The sequence below is a fragment of the Tilletiaria anomala genome (assembly GCF_000711695.1).
Source record: "Tilletiaria anomala UBC 951 chromosome Unknown K437scaffold_155, whole genome shotgun sequence".
In the NCBI taxonomy this organism is placed as follows: domain Eukaryota; kingdom Fungi; phylum Basidiomycota; class Exobasidiomycetes; order Georgefischeriales; family Tilletiariaceae; genus Tilletiaria; species Tilletiaria anomala.
Window position 1 is genome coordinate 536 of NW_013546867.1, and position 19805 is coordinate 20340.

A 19805-nucleotide genomic window follows, 5' to 3' on the forward strand; every position below is an offset into this window, starting at 1 on the left:
GCTGGCTCCAGGCACTCTAGGGCATCACGCTATGCGAAAACGGGGCATTGAGGAACGCAAGGAACGTGACAACTTAGACCGCTCCATCTTAGTGTCAGGTATTCCATAACCCTTTCGCGCAGTTCGGTGCCCATGGGTGCGACAGCATAAGTGATACAGCCCCTACATTGGCATCGTCAGCGTCACAGTGGAGCTAAAGAACCGTGCCCAAGTATATGCAGAGGGGCTCTGCATTTGATGTTCTCTTGCTGTTTAGGAGTGCAGGACTCTATGGGTATGCCAGGGAACAAATCCCTATATACTTGGGCAGCGTGGGTTTTCAATATTTATCAATCCCGCTGTCTATATTTTCCACCCCACTTCTTGCAACTATATTGCCTATGCGAACTGCTCCATATATATGACACCCAAAGCATACTAAACAAATGATCAAGGTTTTTGGACCTAAAACGGAAGTCCGATACTAGTGCCGATTGGCTCAGGGTTGACACATACTTCCGCAAACTCTTTCGTGACATTTCCGATAGGCTACACCATCCTTAGCCCAATTTGCGACTGCGAACGTGAGGGCATATATAGGACGACCTTTGGTGCCAGAGCAGCGGAAATACAGACCCGCGAGCTAACGAAACAAATCATATCGAAGCAGCACAGCTCAAAGACTACCAACGAACGTCATGAAAGGTTCGAGAGCAAGGAACAGGTTATAATGGCTGTATATGAAAGCAGGCATCTTGTAGATAGATATATAAAGAGCCGCACATGGCGTCCACCGTTCGTGTAGCCTAGAGAACAGAGCGAATCAAAGCATCTTATCTTGGAAGAGATAGGACATCTCGCTCCAATAAGGATTGGAGCCCATCACCCCAAGGCCAAATCGAATACTCGAGTGACTTGAAGCGAGGAGGAAGATTTCAGCAAGTACTACCTCAATCTGGGCAATAGTCAGCATCAATAAGTGGTGCGGTGGCAACTTTGATGCGCAGCCTTTCAAAGGCCCAGACACTGATGGTCAAGGTGTGTATGAGAGGAGGCTACGCGGCCGACGCAGTCAGTAAGCACTGAGCAACAATGGCACCTCTGTGGACATCTATCGCAAGACTGGCACTTGAGGTTCCAGACATGCAGTGAGATCTCATTGTCCTCAGCGAAGTCAAACTCGTGGAGGACGGACGCTCCTTTGGGAAGTGGAAACGGTATAACCAAAAGGGGGAGTTCTCCACGACGGCATCTCAGTTTTCCCTATCGTGCAGGGAACCACGAACGCAATACAGAGAGCATGTTGAACTATATAGCCACGCAGGTGAAGACAGCGAGCTATGTAACCTACGCCACGGACATGCAAGCATAACTCGCGCAACACAACCTTTAAGGCGAAGTGAACACCTGACGCCGAGGCTGGGCATCATATATGACGCGTGCGCTTTCAAAAAGCTCCCCCATCTCCATATGCCAGCACAAGGAATGAAAACAGAACACAGCATGTGCTTGAGTGGGTGCATGCGGACATCCTTGGGCCTATGCCCATAGAGAGCGTAAATGGCGTGCTCTACTTCCTGACATTTACAGATGGAAGGTCGGGCAAGACCTGACTTTACAAATTAGCAGGTTGCAAGAACGCTGCTGACGTCATTGATAACTGGATCTGCCAAGTAGAGAGGAGGCGAGCAAAGAGATTAAGATCTTCTACTCGAACAGAGAGCGTCTACATCATGGGGGCATAGCAACTCCTCCAACGACAAGGCGTCCGGCACAAAAGGTTAGCCGCATCTACACACTAACAGAAGAGGGGTGCTGAACGCCTCAATCGGACACTCTTCAATATGGTCCGAAAATGGAGCGGCGTATCGAAGCTAGAGCAGGCACTTTTGGATGAGATAACTACAGCAGTAGCCTATGCGTACAATCACTGGGTATGCTATTGAATGAATGCCTTATTTTGACCACAATACGATGTTCTGACTTCCCATCGTTCTCTGCACAAACTCCGGATACTCCGTGCAGCACTTTACATATCTACAAAGTGCTGGCTTCATGTGCAGCTGCAGTCGCTTGTGCATTGCTCTTGAGCCTTCCATGAACATCGAAAGTGCTTTATAGGCTGTGCTACTTTTGCAATCCTTCACTCCTTTGGCTCGCGGATCGGCCGCTGCTCCTGCCTCAAAAGGGAGCATTTTCACCCAAAGAGTCAAAGGACTGGGCATCTCGGTTGACCTCCTCACCAAGGGCTTGCCACTGGCACAGGCTCGTCAGCTGCCATACTTTATTGGCCTCATCGGCCAATAAGCTACCCTGTCATCTGAGGAGGGCTGATCAAATGACGCACAAATGGTGCTGGACGCCTTGCCTAGTTTCTATGGGCCACTTGTGCATTTGAAGAAACTAAGTGGCCGCGTGATGTCCCGATAGTCTTGTGCATGCATTAGAGGGTAATTTTGCTTCGTTGTTGGATGCGACTTTCATATTTTCCCCATTAATCCTGCCATATACTCCATCCACTCGTACTGCGTTTCTTATTCATGCTTTTAGGCGTTCACAGTTAATTGAATACTACCCAAGCTTGTGATATTTTAGATACAGCGCCAGAACCTTAGCCTATTCTTTAGCTCCCTGCTCAGTGTCTCGTTTTAACCAAGAGCACTCGTGCGATCATCACCAACGAGTGAGCAATCACTTTGCCTTTGGTGCCAACATCGCCTTCCACCGCATCAAGCCATATCTATCGGTTCGCCTTGTCACCTCCCACAGTTTCTCGTTTCTTTTACATTCCAGAAGCCAGCATCTCACTTCTCTTTGTAATTTGCCTTTCGATTCTTGAACATGAATAGGCAACAACTGTAATGAGTAGAAGAAACTTCCTTCCTCTTCCACGAGCCTGGTAAGCGCCGTTCCTATAGCTACCCATCCGAGTCTGGCATACGAGCGGCAACGAGTTGACCTTGCCCAAGCTTCAACACAGTATTGATTTCATTCACGCTTTATTGTGACGAGAGTCAAATATTTAATAACAGACTGATGGCCTGTCGCCCCACTTTCTGCCATGGGCTCAGGAGGGAATGCTGGGCTGCAGCTGTAGAGGCTGTAAAAATCTATATCCCAATGTTAGGTTGGTCTCCAAAGAAAAAGGAGATGGCGCTAGAAATCACCAAGGTGAAGAACGGCATTCATTAGTTGAACGTGCAGTCCCCAAGAAGGGAGTGGACAGCCAGCAGTCTAATATGAGACCAAGCTTTTTGCATATCGGCCACTTTCCCGATCGCGGTCGCGATGCCGGTGCCATGATTCCTAGCTGACACTTTGCTGAAACACTGGGCACTAAGCATCATGCAGCTGCGACTTTGGTGCCATAGTGCTTCGAAGCCTAAGTAATTATATGTTGTTAGATGGAACACTTGCTGGTCGCCCAATCCATTCGAGCCGTCGCCGTCGATCACGACGTTGATCAGGAGTATGACATTGTTTCGGGCATCTTCATGCTGGCCTACGGAAATCGAGTATTCTCGCGCAGTAAATAGTAACGCGAAGCCACAGACGTGACGGGCGCAACTGAGTAAGTGGTATTGAAACATGGTATCGATAAACTTCTCTAGCTCTGTAGTATAGTACCCTCATCGAATTCAGGATTCTGCACGAAGTGGCGTGCTTGTCATCATCAAAACGGGCTCTTCAGTGTTTGCAGTAGTGACGGAGATCAGCATGTTGGGGACAAAAGTCAAGTGTCTGAACTTACGGGACCACTTCTTCATGTAGTACTTTGGGGCGGACTCACTCCGTCGACAATCACGCGCATCACCATCATTGCCGACTGTCTGACCAAGGATCTCGATACGCAAGGCCAGATTCTGGCAGAGATGGCTGTGATACCGTTCACGTCTCCAACGCGCACAAACGCAAGGTGTTCATTCGGTATTGTAGCTCTTTCCATATGACTTTTTTCGCTTGAACAACGTGAACTGAGCGTTTGCCGACAATAAGAGAAGAACACAAATGACTTTTTGTTCATTTCTACGCATCCTCGGTCTCTTTCGCCTCCCGCCCAAGCCGTTCGTCGCCGCCGAGGAGAGTCCAGCTCTCAACCTCTTGGCCTCTGCCGTTCCTGCGTATCAGAAACCGGCCTTCGGGTCCTTGCTCCTTCCAAACAAGCTGAAACGCAGTTCTGGTCAGACCACAGGGCATCACTTGGCCATCGTCGTTGTCAGACTCACTTCTCTTGTACGGCCTAAGCTTTCAATCGCCGACACGCGATCCATAACACTTTCAAGCTTCTCGGCGAAGCCATCTTGGTCAATAACATTGCGGAATGCTCGCAAGAGAGGCATGCTGTCTGCCCGGATACGATGGTGCCGGTCGATGTGAATGATCTAGGAAGTATGGCGATAAGCTTGTGAGCCAGTGCCTTATGGTCCTGCCTGAAGTCTGCGGAATGCTTACGTTAAGATGATCGAGGTCCAATACAAAACTAGAGGACCATGCAAATGTCAGAAATCATTAAAGGGTCGCAAAACCTAGGGAACTCACTCTGGACGCGTCATGACTTGGCGCACTTCGCCCCACGTGATGTGCGGATTGGGACAGTCCTCCCCATTGATATCGCATTCCAGATCTCGCGAGGGATCAGTAACATCACGGATGTTTACCATATCATCGACTCTCGGCGGAGTCGTCTCTGAACCCCGGCTTCTTGAAGCAAGAGCATCTTCGAGCGCAGCCTGCCTTTTGGCTAACTCTGTGAAAAGCAGCCAGGAGCAAGTGGACCATTCTGCACGTTGCTAGCTGAGTCAGCATTGCGGGAGGATGAAGCAGTTCTCAAAAGGCCTCACATACTTTGTTCATCCATTACCTGTAAGGAGACAATGATTTAGAGCTTAACGAGCCGAAAACACGAAATCAATGCTTTGCGACCACCCACGTCATCGTCATGATCCTCAATTATTCCAGTCTTTGACAATAGCCACTGCGTGTCATCCTCGACAAGCTGCTCGGCTGCTGCCGTAATGTCCTTCCGGCGTGCAAGGTTGTTGAGCAGCGCTATCCTCCCGCCGGCAACACGGTATACTGAATCTAGTGTCGAAGTCGGGATATCGCGCCCGTCGCCCCAGTACTGTTGGCGTAGCTTGCGCAATACATCCAGAGATTGCGCGCGGGTCAGATCTCTGAATGTGAGCGTATCCATACGGACCGATGCTTTGCGCAGCGCATCGAAGACGAAATAGTCGTCCGAGATAAAGACAAAAGTTGCAGTGCCATTGGCGGCCCACCCTAAAGAGGTAAAGTCAATGGCAATCCTGAGCGAGCTCAAATGGTATACTTGGACCCACGCTCGGCTCTTTGCTGAAATAGATGCAGTAGCTTGAATCCTTCTTCTTCTCTCGGCAGCAGCTGGCAATTGTTCATAATGATAATGGCTGGCTTCCCCTCGCGTTGCCGCCTGCGGATCAGTGCTTGCTCCAACTTGTGCAGCGCCCGCTCAAGTGATTGAAATACGGACATCCCAGATAGATCGCTCAGGCCTAGCAGATTGCCCAAGCTTTGCATAGGGAAGTCCATCAGGATCGCGGCTCTACTGGCAGCCGGACAAACTCACTAGTCGCGATTCATTGAGCTGCGGCGTAGTGGTAAGATGAGACACGTGAGCTACGCACCATGCAATGACCAACTACGACGCTCACTAATTTATGGCTTCAGAGAAGCGATCCACTGTGATGGAGGTGTCGCTGTGCGCATCAAAGAACGCGCACCCATCTGCTTGGATGCGTTGCATTTCCTCGATAAACATCGAAGACTTTCCGGAACCCTGACCGGAGAAGAGCCTTTGAGCGACGATTTTATTGCGCACTCGAGTCCTTCCTGTTGGTGCTCACCTTGCTCCCGAGGACCAAGAAGTAGCGCCCTGCCTCCTTTCCTCGCACAATGGATTCGACCACCTGCTGCTCGGGTCTAGGTGGCTCTATTTGGATGCCAGATGGGTCGCTACCGCTGTTTGTGAGATTTAAGATGGGGTCATAGCCTTTCTGAAAAGCAGAGTCCATTTTCTGTAAGTGCACACAGATGTGAGGATGTTTTAGCCTTCCTTCATTAACCATTGGGCACGCGTAAGCCGAAAGGCATACCTTGAGGACATGGGATTTGTACCATGACTGGTAGAGCATCGCAGCGGCTCCCAATAGTAGAACTCCTATAGAAGCACCCATGGCAGTCTCAAATCCCGTCGAACTGATATGATGTGAATCGCAAAGGGAGACGGAACCTCGTCAGAACCATCAAGGTGATTGGGAACAGCCACAGTACCTCCCAAAGTAATAACACACTTGAAGAAGGACGACAGGCTTCCTTTGCTGGATTGTGATGACTGAGACTCTTCACCCTCATGCTGCGAATGGGCTTTTTCTTGGCGAAAACAGGCGCTTGATGAAAAGCTCCTGTTCGCAAGGTTTGCGTTGCGAAGAGCATCGCCTCGGCGAGCTTTAATTTGCGATCGCGCTCCAATGGATATGCGGGTAGACCTCAGCATTGGACCGCGGCCAAGGTGGCTGCCAATGGTGTTAAACGCGAAACGGCGGCTCGTCTGCATACTGAATTTATCGCAGCAGGTCCAACACACGTGTCACGGGTCACAAGCAAGCTTACAGCCCTACTGCAGATGGATGAGTTGGCGCCTCTGAACCCGAATGCCAGAAACGTCGCGCCGAGCTTGCACCCTGAGCAGCAAGTAAAGACTGGACTTCTTTGACCCTGCGATGGAACGGTTGCAGCAGTGAAATGAAGTAGTGAACAAAATGCAAATCGCCATTACAGCCACGTAATTGGCGTTCTCTATATGTTGTGGTGACCGTGATGATTTGCACCACGCAACACGTACATCTATCTGCATATGTGCCTTACCTGTGTTCCTTTACGACGCCAAACTTTCACGACACTTTTGAACAACAAGAAATCAGAATCCGCGTACTCAAGAAGACTCGCAAATCATTTTCCTCCGATGATCACTGTAATTGATTAGATTATGTTGATAACCTGACAGAGATGGAAAAAGGAATGATCCTATGAGATTTACATTATATGATAGTTATTAGTGTGTGCAGCCATCCTATCCTTACCTCACTATTATCGAAATTAGTGACTTGATGCAGCACCCCGTCGTGGCCCGCTGTCTGCTTACTCTCTCGGGTCGAACTGCATACTTCCTAGTCGTTCTCTTGCACGACAAGAAAAAAGGTGCTAAGCGCTGTCGACCCCCTTTGGGGAACTGTGGTCATCGCTTAGGCTTTACTTCCAGAAGGCCTCTGAAAATGCTTATCGATTGAACGTCATGGCCATATGAGGCTTTGATTTCAAAATGTCACGCTTACTGCCTTCAAACTCGGCTTCGAGCTCGGGATTGGGTCCAAGGTCTACAGGGCAAGGCGAAAAGCCATTAAAGAAGCAAGGAGCTGCGCCGTTGCATTTTCCTCCGCTATCGCCAGCGAGGGCAACAGCTGCTCAGACGTGTTTGTCTAGCCCTCACATCAACGAAACCCTGGAGGCGCATGTTACATCTCCTGCGGCCCGAGAAGGACTAGCACAGTCTACCCTCTCAAAGTTCCGCGAACGCAAGCAGTCCGATGCACGCTCAGACATTTCTTCTATAGCGTCTAGCGATAGCTTGCCTGGGGATCACAGTCTCCGAACACAACGTCATACAAGGGGCAGCAACCGTCCACCATCCTTGATCCTGGCATCTGCCTCATCGCATTCCACTCCTACCGTCCAGTCAACACCCATCGAGCCTTTATCGAAAGAATGGTCGACCGCGATTCCAAGATGCACACGGCCTGCTTCGGCATTGGCAGAAACGCCCCAGCCCAATGGCACTTCAGAAACGGGATCGCCAGCCGGAAAGCTTGCCGAAGTGCCTGTTCGTAACATCGTGAGCCTGGAACCTGGACGCGCCAGAGTGCAGGTCACAATCGCCAATACATCAGCTCATGCCGATGCAAAGTTGCAGAAGGCAGCGCCAGCCATGCCTGATGATGCACACTTGGCCCTTCTGTCTCTGATGAAGCGCAGCGTGGAGTATAAAGGGCAGTCGCGAGGCACCCCAAAAGATAAATCGATGAAGAAGGTCCAGAATCAGGACGAGAATCCTCGTGGAGCAAACCGCGAGCGACATGGCCAAAGTGGGGCACTTGGACTTCAACCGCCCCACCAAGTAGCCGCTGCAGCTCGCAGAGATGACGCATTACTTGAGCAGGAATTGCTCAGAAGTGCTGGAATTGCAGGGCAAGACACATCGAAGCCAAGCATCAAGTTTGCCGGACGCACCAGTACACCTGAAACTCCAAAAGAGACTCGGCAGCAGCCCGAGGTTCTGCACACAGCTCTACCACAACTTGGGCTTCGTCAAAGACGCATGGATCCCCACCATACAAATGCAGTGGCTCAGCCACAGCACCCACACAGAAAGAGGGTCATGGAGCAGCTGGAAAGTAGCAACTATACTATGAAGAGTGCAGAAGGTGAATCTACAGAGTCACTACGGAAAAAGAGGGCTGCAATGATGAGGCCATACAGTCGGCGCTCCTCTGAAGTAACGGCGCTGGCGCGCAGCAGCATGGGGCTGCCACAGCGTTCGCCTGGCGGGGTCTTGGACAAGGCTAGGCGAATCGTGCCTTCACGTCTCGCAGCAGCTGTGTCTCTACAGGTGGTTTACAACGGCAATCTCCTGCATCCCCCATATGATGTCGCTCAACGTCAGGGCTCTTCACTGAGTCAAGGATGGTCGACAAGCTTGTTGTGCGCTCCACTACGTACCCTGCGTGGAGCTCTTTCTTCGGCATTTGTCCTCCACGGCTTTGACGGAAGTGTCCCCATCCCCGACGCGGCTTGTTGGCTTGTGGAGAGAGGTGTAGCCATTGCTGGAGTAGCACAAAGTTGGATAGGAGTCATTGCCGAATCATTTGATTGAGCAACTCCCCTTGTAGCATGGACGTGTCTTTGTAGCCTAAGTCCTGTTCCAACTGTTGCGTCCCGTGTGTATGAGGATGACACGAACCCGACGCGAGGCCAAGGGAAGCTCGGCCAGCCGAAAACCTACGCAAGGATCAATGATGCGCCGATCAAAGTTGCAATCGAGAAAGCGCCAACGAGGACCATATCGCGTGCATTCAAGAACGAGGAGGCAGCATTTTTGCTGGAGCTGGAACCACCACTGGATGAAGAACCAGATGAGGAGCCTGAGGAGACTGGCGGGTTCGTAGGAATCGTCGTCGCTGTCGCATTTGGATTGTAGGTTGCCACTGGGTTGTAGCTTCCGAAAATTGGTGAGGCTGGGGTAAAGGTAGATGTCTGAGAGAGGGACTGAAACATATAGCTCGATGTTCCTGATGGAAGGAAATAAAGGTAAATTCATATATGCTAGCTTGGTGCATGCGACCTGTCGATTTTCGGTCCTCGAGCTCACCTGAAATGCTGATCACATTGTTGAAAGAGGTTCCATCGCCTCCTGGAGTGACTTGGCCTGGCTGCGAGGGTTGTGGAAAGGGGTACTGGGAGGGCCATGTGACAGGAAGAGCAATATGGTCAGGTTTCGTTGAAGTGGGCACCGTGCACGCTACCAAGATACGTACCGCGCCGGATGCATATGTGGGCCCGTTGCTTAGAGTCGTTTGAGCACATGCCTGCCTGAAGAAGGAGAGGAAGGCGATGAGGAGTGCGAGATGTGCTTGCATCGTGATGTTGGTGCGAGGGCACAAGAGGCCGGACGACGCAAACCCGAGAGGAGGGGAATAGGGCAACGTACACGACAGCTGCGAGATAAAAATAAAAGAGCGCAGAAAGAGATGGGGGTATCAAGATGATGCTGCTCGCAGCAGAAAATGCGAAAGATGACGGTAATGTTGGTGAAGAGAGAAGCTCATGTTGGAGGGGAACTTCTGGTGATGGTAATGTTGATTGCAATAATATGTCGTGCAAGCAACAGGTTACAGAAGCTGTGATGATGCACGCCGCAAACGAAGCTCTCTCAAATCTCAACTTTTCGACGTGGGGTAAAATGTAATTGCGCCCCTCCCTCAGATTCCCCGCAACCGAGGACACTGGGATACTGCCTTGCATTTGATCATCCAGCACTGCACCTTGCTGATGGGAAAACGCTCCCAAACAGCTAGACCACATGAGTAAAATCACCGGAAAGTAAAGCGAGGGAACTAGAACTGCCGCACTGGTCTCGCATGCGTGTGTGGGTTGTTGACCTGAGCGTTCAAAGTGCACTTGCATCACGTGCTGCAGTCAGCTGCAAAGCGGCTTTCTCGTTGACCCGTTTTTCCCGAAGGTTGGCAGCAAGTACTGCAACAGATGTGGATATCGTATGGATTCGTCGAATCTGCAGTGTGGGTATGTCTAGGGGTACCACTGGGTGATTGACTCTTGACACGTTTGGGGGCGATGTTTGTTGTGCACCTGCGGTATCGCCTGAGAGGTGGGCTCAGGCGGCCAGGGTCCAACTCACCTCGTGACAACTTTGCCTTGACTGTGCAAATGTTTGCAAATATCATCGAAGTGGCACAACTGACTGCAAGTGCTTGTTTAATCTCTCTCTTGCCACATGCATGTCCCCCCCTCCCCCCCCATATCCATACCATCGAAGTTGTTTTGATATAGTATATACCTTGTTTTATCTTCCTCACACCGGAGAAGCTTCCCCAGACGATCCGTATAAAATCCGGTGTCGTTGCGCCTCATCCTTCTTCCTGGCGACGACTAGGGCCTATACAAGAAAGGCATACATCCGCACCTGTCCCTGGGGTGCTGAAGCCACAGACACCCCGAGGCTCTTCCCGTTGCCCATCTATCACATATCGCATGCCCCCTCTCCTGAGCCGAGGCCATCCGGGAGGCAGCATTGAAACATCTCACAAACGTCGCCATGGCCCAAACAGCGTCGTTGCTCAGCGCGGGTAAAGCGGTCTCGCAACAATTCGATACGCAGCACCTCAAGATAAATGGAAAGACTTCCTCTCCGGCTGCAAGTACCCTCACGAAGGCTTTCTCGCTTACAGCCAAGCTCCCTATCACCGACCTCTACTCTGGCTCTCTCGACTCGGAGAACGCAGGACTCGCCCTAAAGAAGCAGATCATACAAGGACTCAGCGGCAACAAAAATTGCATCGTTCCCGGCGATGTCAACTCGCCTGGTATGTGCATGACGAGACCAATTCTGATCTAGGATTCTAATGCGAGCTTTGTTTTAATTTTACAGAGGACATCGCCTTCAAGTACTCCAAGACCCTGCCTGTCACCATTCTCTACGACGAGACTGGACTCAAGATCTACGATGAGCTTACCAAGGTAGATGAATACGTGAGTGGAGCTGCTGACGGAGCTCACCTGCGAATACTATCCACTAAAAGCTATAGCTTTTGCAATACTTCAATGCAGTACCTCTTCAATGCAGAGCTCAGCATTTTGAAACAACACGGTCCCGAAATTGCCAGACGCTGTTTCGGCTTCGAGACCAAAGACACTCATCGCTTCAAGGGGTTCATGAAGGATGCAGTTGCACACGAGTCTGGCAGAACCGTCGTCGCTTTCGAAAAAGGGTTTGGTCCAGTTGGCACCCCGTTGAGTAACGGCTGCAGCAATGGCGGCGCCGAGGAGGAACGAAAGCAGGAACGAAAGCAGGAACGAAAGCAGGAACGTAAGCAGCGCATCCCGCTTGAACCTAACCCAGGCATCGCCGCAGATAAAGAAAAATGGGGTGATGATAGGGTGGGTCGCTTTAATGGGGGAGTCAATGGAGAGGAAGGTTTTGACGACCTCGGTGGCGTCACCTCGACGAACGAGTCATTTGCCAATGGCAACCATTGCCCCAGCCAGGCTCCCAGTTCGCCTGTCATGAACATGGTAGAGCTGGGAGCCGGGTCCCTTCGCAAGAGCGTGCACGTCATTCGCGCACTCGCAGACCTTCCAACACGTAACACAAACCATAACAACATTCGGCCCGGGGTCGTGTATCATGCCTTGGACTTGGACAAATCGGAGCTCGAGCGCACCTTGGGCGATCTCAAGGCACAAGAAGGCAAAGAATCGGAGGCATTCGAACCTACAGTCTGTGACGGCGCAGTCGGACTCCATGGCTTATGGGCCACTTACGACCAAGGCCTCGACTTTATTGGCAAGGGTGGACTTGCTCCCAAAGATGGCTCCACCGAAGGCCGACGTGCCTTACTCTGGCTAGGTAGTTCGATCGGCAACTTTGACCGCAGAGGCGCGGCCGAATTTCTTGCGCAGGCTCGTCGGTCCGCCATGCGTCCCAGAGATACAATGCTCATCGCCATAGACAGGCGCAATGACCCTGTCGAAGTAGCAAAAGCTTACAACGATAGCCATGGCTGGACGACGCGCTTCATCATGAATGGTCTCGAACATGCGAACCGTATTCTGGGCACCAATGCATTCAACTCCTCCATGTTCGAGTATCACGATAGGTACAACGACATTGAAGGCCGCCATGAAAGCTATTATCGGTCGAAGGCTGCGCAGACAATCACTTTGCCCGCTCTTGATGGATCAGTCGGTTCAGCGCAGACAGTCGAACTCGAGGAAGGCGAACTCATACACGTCGAACGCAGTCACAAGTACAGTGAGAGTGAGGCACTAGATATCTTTGATGCAGCTGGCTTGCGTGTCATGCAAAAGTGGACAGATGCCACAGATCGCTACGACCTTTGGCTTGTGGAGAACCCTGGCTTCCACTTCCCTTCCAGCACCCTGTTCACCGGCATGCGTCATGATGTTAACGCCGGCTTGACCGAGTCGGAGGCCATTGATTACCGGGGAAGTCACGAGTACGACTCGGACGGAAAGACGGGATCCAACGGCGTCGCTGGTCCCAAGGTTTTTATGGACTGGGGTGTCCCTAGTCTTGAGTCCTGGAACACGATGTGGAAAGCCTGGGACACTGTCACCCTCACCATGATACCAAAAGAGTTGCTTCTCCAGCGTCCCATCGACCTTCGTCACATGTGTCTTTTCTACCTGGGTCATGTGGTGCGTTTCAAGTGCTCGCGCGTAAACCGGGTCCTGACCTTGTTTCTGTTCCTTGCACAGCCTGGCTTCATTGACATCAATATCGCCCGCTTTTTCGACGAGCCTCATCTCAATGATCACTTCTCGGAGATCTTTGAACGCGGAATCGACCCCTCGATGGAAACAGGCGAATGCACTCACTCCCACAGCAAGGTGCCCGAACGCCCGGAGGACTGGCCGCGAGTGGAAGAAATTGTGGCGTACAAGCAAAGCGTCCTTGCTCGACTCGAATGTCTATACCAGGATGTCGCCAATGGACTGCGCACGATGAACCGCCGCTTCGCGCGCATGATATGGATGGTCTATGAGCACATTGCCATGCATATGGAGACGCTTCTCTACATGCTTAACCAAACTTCATGGACGCTGCCGCCAGCGGGCTTCAATACCCCCGATTGGGCCACGCTTGCGAGGGATTGGGAAGCAGCGGATGCAGTGCAAGGTGGCGAAGATGCTCGCAATGCCACATTCAAGTTCAAGTTAGCCACGGTAACACTTGGTCACCTTGACGACGAGGCCCACGACGAAGAATACAAGGTTCTCAGTCCAAGTTCGGATGTCAATAGTCTCAACAAGCAGATGGGCAACCCTGAATTCGGCTGGGACATTGAGTCGCCTCCTCGCAAAGTTCACGTGCCAGCATTTTCTGTGACAGTTGCGCCTATCAATAATGAACAGTATGCCAAGTTTATGGCCGCCACGGGGCGCAAAGACGCGCCGGCTTCGTGGGCTCTAATCGGCGACAAGCACTATGTCCGCACGGTGTATGGCCCCGTGAGCATGAAAGCAGCTCGCCTTTGGCCTGTCCAGGCATCGGGCGTGGAGCTCGAGGCGTACGCCAACTGGAAAGGAGGTCGATTACCAACTCATGCCGAGCTGCGCCGCTTCCTCGACGCTACGCATGGGCCGAACTGCACCGATCGCCCAGGCACTAATATCGGTTTCCGCAATTGGCATCCTGTTCCAGCGCAGCTGGCCAAGAAAGACAAGGATGGCACCATCCTTTCGGGCCACAATGGCGGCGTCCTTGAATGGACAAGCACTCCCCTCGAGTCTTTTGAGGGTTACAAGCCATCCAAGCTCTATCCAGGCTACTCGAGTGTGAGTGCATCACTTCGTAAAATCATTCACATCTTGCCTTGCATCGCCGATCACATTTGGTGCCATGCTCTCCACAGGACTTTTTTGATGGAACTCACTGGATCTTGCTTGGTGGAAGCTGGGCCACCGTGCCAAGCATTGCTGGCCGCAGGAGCTTTGTCAATTGGTATCAGGTGAGCTTCAACACCGACTCAAGATATCAAAGTGCCGCGATCTGACACATCATTGAGAACAGGCAAAATATCCTTACGTGTTCGCTGGAGCCCGTGTTGTGTATGATGCTTGATGCGGACTTGTGCATCGTTCCATTTCTTCCTTTACTCTTGATCGCCGCAATAACGAACCCGTTGCAAGCAGCCCTATGCAAGGGCTACAAAAAGTCAAATACAAGAGGCTTCTCATCATATGTAGCATTGCGGACACTGCCTTACGAGAGCATGCCTATACAATACCATCAAAATCAGATCCTAGTGATGAATGAATGTGAATCTATGCTACAGGATCAGCGCCTTGCGCCTCCGGCGCGCTTAGACTTGCCCGGTCTAGACTTTTTGGCTGCAGGTTTGCGGAATCCAGCTGTTCCAGAGATGCGCCGCTTCTTTGCGGGGCCACCGTCAAAGTCGTTCGTGCTTGCCGCCGTATTCTCCTTGGAGTACCTCTTCTTGCCTCCGAATCCATACTTTGCATCACGCGCAGTTCGCGGCATCTTCGCTCTCCCGTCTTTGCCTTTTCCAAGTTTTCGACGGTCCTTAGGCGATTTGGCCGAAGTAGACTCGCCAAGCGTATCCTCCAATTGAATATCGAAGCCGTCATTATCATCTCCTCCCCCGCCATGCCCTGTAGTGAACGGAGTGATCGAAATGGAAAGTGTCAGGATATGCGTGGGCGTTAGTTGCCACTCAATCGCTCACGTTGTCTGAGGCCTTTGACCTTATCAGCCAGCTCCTTCTTTCGCTTTTGACGCTCAAGTAACTTTTCGACCTGCACCTTCTTGCCGAATTTCTTGAGCTCGCGTTGCTTCTTAGCCTCTTCACTAGCCTTGATCCCGGCACGCTCGTCGAGAAGCTTCTGCCTGACTCTCTCCATGTGCTCGTCCGTCTTAACCATCTCGGCGAAAAAGTCGGCCGGGCGGGTAAAAGGCATGCCTGCTGCTGTCGCTCGTTTGCGGGCCTCGACAGCGGCATACAGTGATTGTTTGTAGCTGCGGACAAGTAGAGTAGAATCGTGTGAGCCCTCGAATGGAGACGTCTGCCTAACAGGAGCTGGGACTCACAATACCACTTCGCGCTTGAGGTCGTCCTCCACATTTTCTCCAACCTGTTCGCGTACGTCCTGATCCCAAGTAATGTCCATCGTCTCCACCCATGGCAGCTTGTCCTTGTCCTCTCCACTGAGACGGAACTCTGCAAGCACGCGTTGCAGAGCCTCCTTATTGTTGGTGCGGACACGATTTCGCTTCGTGGCAAGGAGAGCCTCCGGTAGCTGGTCGGTATCACCAAGATCTTCCAGAAGTACGTCTTCCCCATCTTGCTCCCATTCGTCTTCGCAATCATCGAATTCTTCGTCCTGAACCTCGTCCTCGTCGTCATCTTGCTGAGGTATCAAACCGCTTCGAAGGATGCTGGCAGCGAGAGAATCTCCTTTGGCTGCCAATATGGGCAGCTCTTCTTGATCACTTTCGTCCATCTCTGCGTCGTCCTTATCTTCTTCATCATGTTTCTCAACATGATCTTTCTTCTGGCCGCCAGCAGCCTGCAGCATTGCAGCATCAAATTCGTCCAGCCCTTCCCTCTCCAGAGCGGCCAACAGTCGCTTTAGCCCTTTTTTGCTGACGTCACGGGGTGCCTTTTCTTCATCATCTTCCCCGTCTTCTGAGTCCTCGTTGTCCTCATCACTTGTGGTCTGGTAGTCATCGTCGTCGCTTTCATCATCCTGCGCATTCCCTCTAGCGGTGCTGTTGGCGGCCTTGCTAGAGGATATCTTTTTAGACTTCGAAGGTTGTAGAGTCGCCAAGACTGGTGCTGCTGGGGTGACGGCTTTCGCCTTGCCCTTCTTCGATGTCCCGTTTAAGCCCATAGTGCAAGGTGCCGTTTCCGAGGACAAAAGGTCGCGCTCTTCGGCAAAGCCTATAAGCCGCGCTACAAAGTGAAAAAAGCTGAAAGCCAAGCCCTGCTTTTCTTAGGGATTGCGCTAATAAAACGGCTTGGTCGCACTGAGTACTTACTAGCCACAACGATGTGTTATGCTGGATAAATGCGTCCTAGATGATGAGCACCTTCAGCTCGTATTTCATGACGCTTGATTGATCACAAGTCATAAATTTTTCGAAGCGGAGAGGCCTGTACGGGCGGAACACACAACCACTTTTTGATTAATTGTTTTTAGTGAGCAAGAAAACCCCTCCTCACCTCCTTAAAATAATAAGAAATGGGTTTTGGGGCACCGTATTGGCGTCGATAGATGCAAATGGCTAAATTTGGGTACAACCCCCTTTTGATCCTACCCTGCACATCTCTGCCGTATGCCAGTACACGCAGTCGCGTAGAACGTGACACGTTCACCTCGGCACGTCGATCGTATGTATGTCGGCTGCGGGATATGGTTTCGCAAGCAAGGACCTCAGCCACCCACATGGCCATCGATCGCTTCTCTTGCTAAAGTGTAGATCAACGGAGGGGCGACGGTAGGATGATAATATTTAGCTGATAGTGCCACGCACAGTGTTCAGGGACAGGGAGCAAGCACGATTGGACACTGAATCATTGAAGTTCAGAATGTCATATAGAGTTGTAATTTATCTGTCGGCGTTGAAGCCAGAACATGGGTGAAACGAGTGCTTGAGGGGTTTGCTTCCTTATGGTGGGAGATCCAGCCATCGATCTATTTCGTCCCTTGGCATGCTATGGGCAATTCATCGAAATCAAGCGGTCATGAGAGTGCACGCATCGATGAAGGAGTTGTGTTTGAGCTTTGTTGGTGTCCCAATGATCCCGTACGCTCAGCAGCCGCGGACCTCGGGAGTGTGACCGCTATACCCCTGACCCCCGTTCATGCTGGTAGTAGTGATGTACGTCGCGCTGGCGAGAATTTCTGAAACATCCACCATCAAATCGAAATAGTTGACGCCGAGCGCTGCATTGGGGTTTGCATTAGTGATGTGTGTCCCGCACTCGTAATTGCGCCCCGACGAATGCCACGTTCCGGCTGTCTGCAGTGGTGGAATGTCGACCTGCTCATACTCCGGCTGACGGTAGTAAGAGCCGATTGATCCCAGCACATCTTCCATGACGAGACCACAATGAGACTTCTTTGGAATGCCGCAATTGATGCTTCTCCGTCCTGGACCGTCAGTAGCTCTAGATGTCAGTATTGACGATGCTGGTTATTCGGGGCCCAAGGCCTCGACGGATGGTACTGGTCGCTCTCCTTGACGTCAATGATGCAGCGATCGTAGCAGCTATTGTCTCCATCATGATCGTCGGCTGTTGCACGGCTGACGAGGGTGAAGTAGATCGTAGCAGCTGCGTTGATCATGATACATCCGTAGACCGTGATCGAGTGTAAACACTGGCCAATCGAGATAGCTAGGAAAGCGACCCAATCGAGCCGCTTAACAAAGTTTACCGTCGCTACCAGAGCGGTTGAATATGGTCATCACACAGCCACCTTCGCTGATGTCGACGTCCTCCCCGGCTGCGAGAGTCAATGGCTCATTGGAAGCCGCTGTCTCGCTCTCAACCAGCTGCGTTTCTCTTTCGAGCAGCCCACTGCAATCGAGAGGGTGGGGCGCACCACAATCGATGCCTTGACCGGTGCCGTATATGGTGGAGGGGCGGTTGGCCGAATATTGGGATCACAGGGCTCCGCGCTTGCCCAGAGAAGCAGAGCGATAGTGCCGTTGAGCAGGCGTAGAGTGGCAGGTTTCCTTGTGTTGCGTATGCTTGGAAAACCATCAAAGACCATCAAAGACTTCAGGGAAGATTAGCTCTTCTATACGTCCTTGTGACATTCCCTCGCATGTTGGGCATCGTGTAGTTGACCACGAGGGTATTGATATCCCCAGTGAGGACGCCCGTCAGCAATTGATTCGCTTGTATCCTATGCTCCTCGACGGCAAGGTCGTACCGCTCCAGACCAAAAGCAGAGCCAAGGAGGAGAATGAAAGAAAAGACGGAGCAAGCGAAAGAAACCTTCATGTTGATCTGATAGGCCCGTCTACGGTCGGAAAGTCGAAGTATGGACGCAGATATGCTGTCACAGTTAGTGAGGTAGAGTTTATCGAGCAGGGAAGAAGAGCATAAATGGAATTCCTTCTGGCCTTCATATATTTCGCATGCCTTTCGTGTTGCAGTCTGCCCCATAATTAGTGTAGGCAGAAAGGCTTCTACAGAGATTTACCCCCCATGTTCTATCGTTGGCGTGCGGGAATTTTGTTCCATGCTGGGTGAGGGAACCTCTTCTTCGTCTTCGGAGCAGAGCGCCTCCAGGAGCTTGCTGACCAGCTGGACGGATGGGAAAACTGGCATCACGTCGTGTGCGGTGATGCCGAGTAAAATGCGCAGACTGCGCAAGTCTAGTGCTCCCTCGATGCTTGGGTCAGCTGGTGGCGACTGGGTGCGGGGTATGTACTCCTACATCCCGCTCCATGCAGGCCAGCTGCGCCTTGAGCGCGATGGGCGGTAGCATGTGGGCGTCTCGCGCGGAGCCTCCAAACATGCGCCTCATGTCCCCAGCCCTCTCGTATTCCGCTCTGACTTTGTCTCGAACCTCAACTGTGCCTGCAGTCTTCCCATTGCCCTCGTAGTATGTGGGCGTCGAACGCTACATGGCTCGTCTGTTTCGTCAGGCTAGATCTCCAAACTGCTTTCGCGGCAATGGTTACTAATCCGCTTGCCAAATTTTCTCTTACGCATTCTCATGTGAATGTTGGAGGACCTTCACAAGCATATTTTTCAATATACCACTCGCTCTGTACCCAACGCTACGACGGGCTAGCAGCGAGGACAGAATGAAATGCAATGGGATCTTCAGCCACATATCTTTCTCCCGTTGAGGCCTACCGGGAGCTCCTTACCCAAGAAAACGCGCACATTGGCCATCTGTCCAAAATAACCAATTGCATCTTCAACATGCGAGGAGAATCGTATTTGCAGCAAACGAAGACACTTCAAACGGAAGCCAATCGCTTCTGAGATGCTGGAGGCTTTCCCGACACACAATAGGACCGTACACATCTTACAAACGCCCGCTGTTCCCGGCCTCTACTGTTATGCACTGGGTCACTTAATCTGTGTGATGAATCAAAAAGGCTGGGCCATTGGCGGCGCGGGAGCTGGCCTGTTCCGACGGATGTAAGTCAGTGCAAGGAGGAACGAGGTGAGTTTCTTTGCCTCCTTCGGTGGTGGCATGCGCCGAATAGCTGTCTTCGACGGGCAAGATATTCTACTTCGGGTCGCTTTTCATGGGGTATTGTATAGGCTTAGTTTTGAGCACTACTCGGCGTGACGCCGTCTAAGGCTAATTCGAGCGCAGGGACTGGATATCCGTCAGCATTCGAAGCTCCACTGGGCGGAGGCAATGACGACAATGCTGCAACTCGGCCAAAAATGAGAACAATATTGACAAGGAGTCATTCGAAC

The 19805-nt window shown here is 51.7% G+C and overlaps 7 protein-coding genes across 7 annotated transcripts; 3 read left to right on the forward strand and 4 right to left on the reverse strand.

Annotated features, from left to right (window-relative positions):
• Positions 1 to 1520: 1520 nt before the first annotated feature.
• Positions 1521 to 2286, forward strand: K437DRAFT_265202 (uncharacterized protein; the record flags this gene model as incomplete). Its single annotated transcript, XM_013384721.1, has 4 exons — positions 1521 to 1576; positions 1657 to 1759; positions 1785 to 1913; positions 2101 to 2286. 4 exons carry the CDS (start codon positions 1521 to 1523, stop codon positions 2284 to 2286), a joined length of 474 nt encoding a protein of 157 aa, XP_013240175.1.
• A 1719-nt stretch (positions 2287 to 4005) lies between these two features.
• Positions 4006 to 6191, reverse strand: K437DRAFT_229516 (uncharacterized protein; the record flags this gene model as incomplete). Its single annotated transcript, XM_013384722.1, has 11 exons — positions 4006 to 4143; positions 4206 to 4361; positions 4432 to 4459; positions 4519 to 4759; positions 4825 to 4840; positions 4910 to 5259; positions 5319 to 5527; positions 5585 to 5602; positions 5670 to 5794; positions 5862 to 6032; positions 6111 to 6191. 11 exons carry the CDS (start codon positions 6189 to 6191, stop codon positions 4006 to 4008), a joined length of 1533 nt encoding a protein of 510 aa, XP_013240176.1.
• Positions 6192 to 7089: 898 nt separating this feature from the next.
• Positions 7090 to 9043, forward strand: K437DRAFT_48247 (uncharacterized protein). The gene has a single exon (XM_013384723.1). It carries the CDS (start codon positions 7337 to 7339, stop codon positions 8942 to 8944), a length of 1608 nt encoding a protein of 535 aa, XP_013240177.1. The 5' UTR covers positions 7090 to 7336; the 3' UTR covers positions 8945 to 9043.
• Positions 9044 to 9799, reverse strand: K437DRAFT_48246 (uncharacterized protein). The gene is made up of 2 exons (XM_013384724.1): positions 9606 to 9799; positions 9044 to 9524 (listed from the first exon to the last, which is right to left on the reverse strand). Exons 1-2 carry the CDS (start codon positions 9705 to 9707, stop codon positions 9144 to 9146), a joined length of 483 nt encoding a protein of 160 aa, XP_013240178.1. The 5' UTR covers positions 9708 to 9799; the 3' UTR covers positions 9044 to 9143.
• A 1104-nt stretch (positions 9800 to 10903) lies between these two features.
• Positions 10904 to 14452, forward strand: K437DRAFT_279733 (uncharacterized protein; the record flags this gene model as incomplete). Its single annotated transcript, XM_013384725.1, has 6 exons — positions 10904 to 11171; positions 11237 to 11337; positions 11416 to 13026; positions 13087 to 14166; positions 14244 to 14339; positions 14402 to 14452. 6 exons carry the CDS (start codon positions 10904 to 10906, stop codon positions 14450 to 14452), a joined length of 3207 nt encoding a protein of 1068 aa, XP_013240179.1.
• A 178-nt stretch (positions 14453 to 14630) lies between these two features.
• Positions 14631 to 16435, reverse strand: K437DRAFT_252180 (Ebp2-domain-containing protein). The gene is made up of 4 exons (XM_013384726.1): positions 16391 to 16435; positions 15440 to 16321; positions 15078 to 15367; positions 14631 to 15003 (listed from the first exon to the last, which is right to left on the reverse strand). The coding sequence occupies exons 2-4, from the start codon at positions 16240 to 16242 to the stop codon at positions 14669 to 14671; spliced, it is 1428 nt and encodes a 475-aa protein (XP_013240180.1). The 5' UTR covers positions 16243 to 16321; positions 16391 to 16435; the 3' UTR covers positions 14631 to 14668.
• Positions 16436 to 16931: 496 nt separating this feature from the next.
• On the reverse strand, positions 16932 to 17700 carry K437DRAFT_276713 (uncharacterized protein; the record flags this gene model as incomplete). The annotated part of the gene is made up of 2 exons (XM_013384727.1): positions 16932 to 17522; positions 17582 to 17700. The coding sequence occupies 2 exons, from the start codon at positions 17698 to 17700 to the stop codon at positions 17165 to 17167; spliced, it is 477 nt and encodes a 158-aa protein (XP_013240181.1). The 3' UTR covers positions 16932 to 17164.
• Positions 17701 to 19805: the final 2105 nt, after the last annotated feature.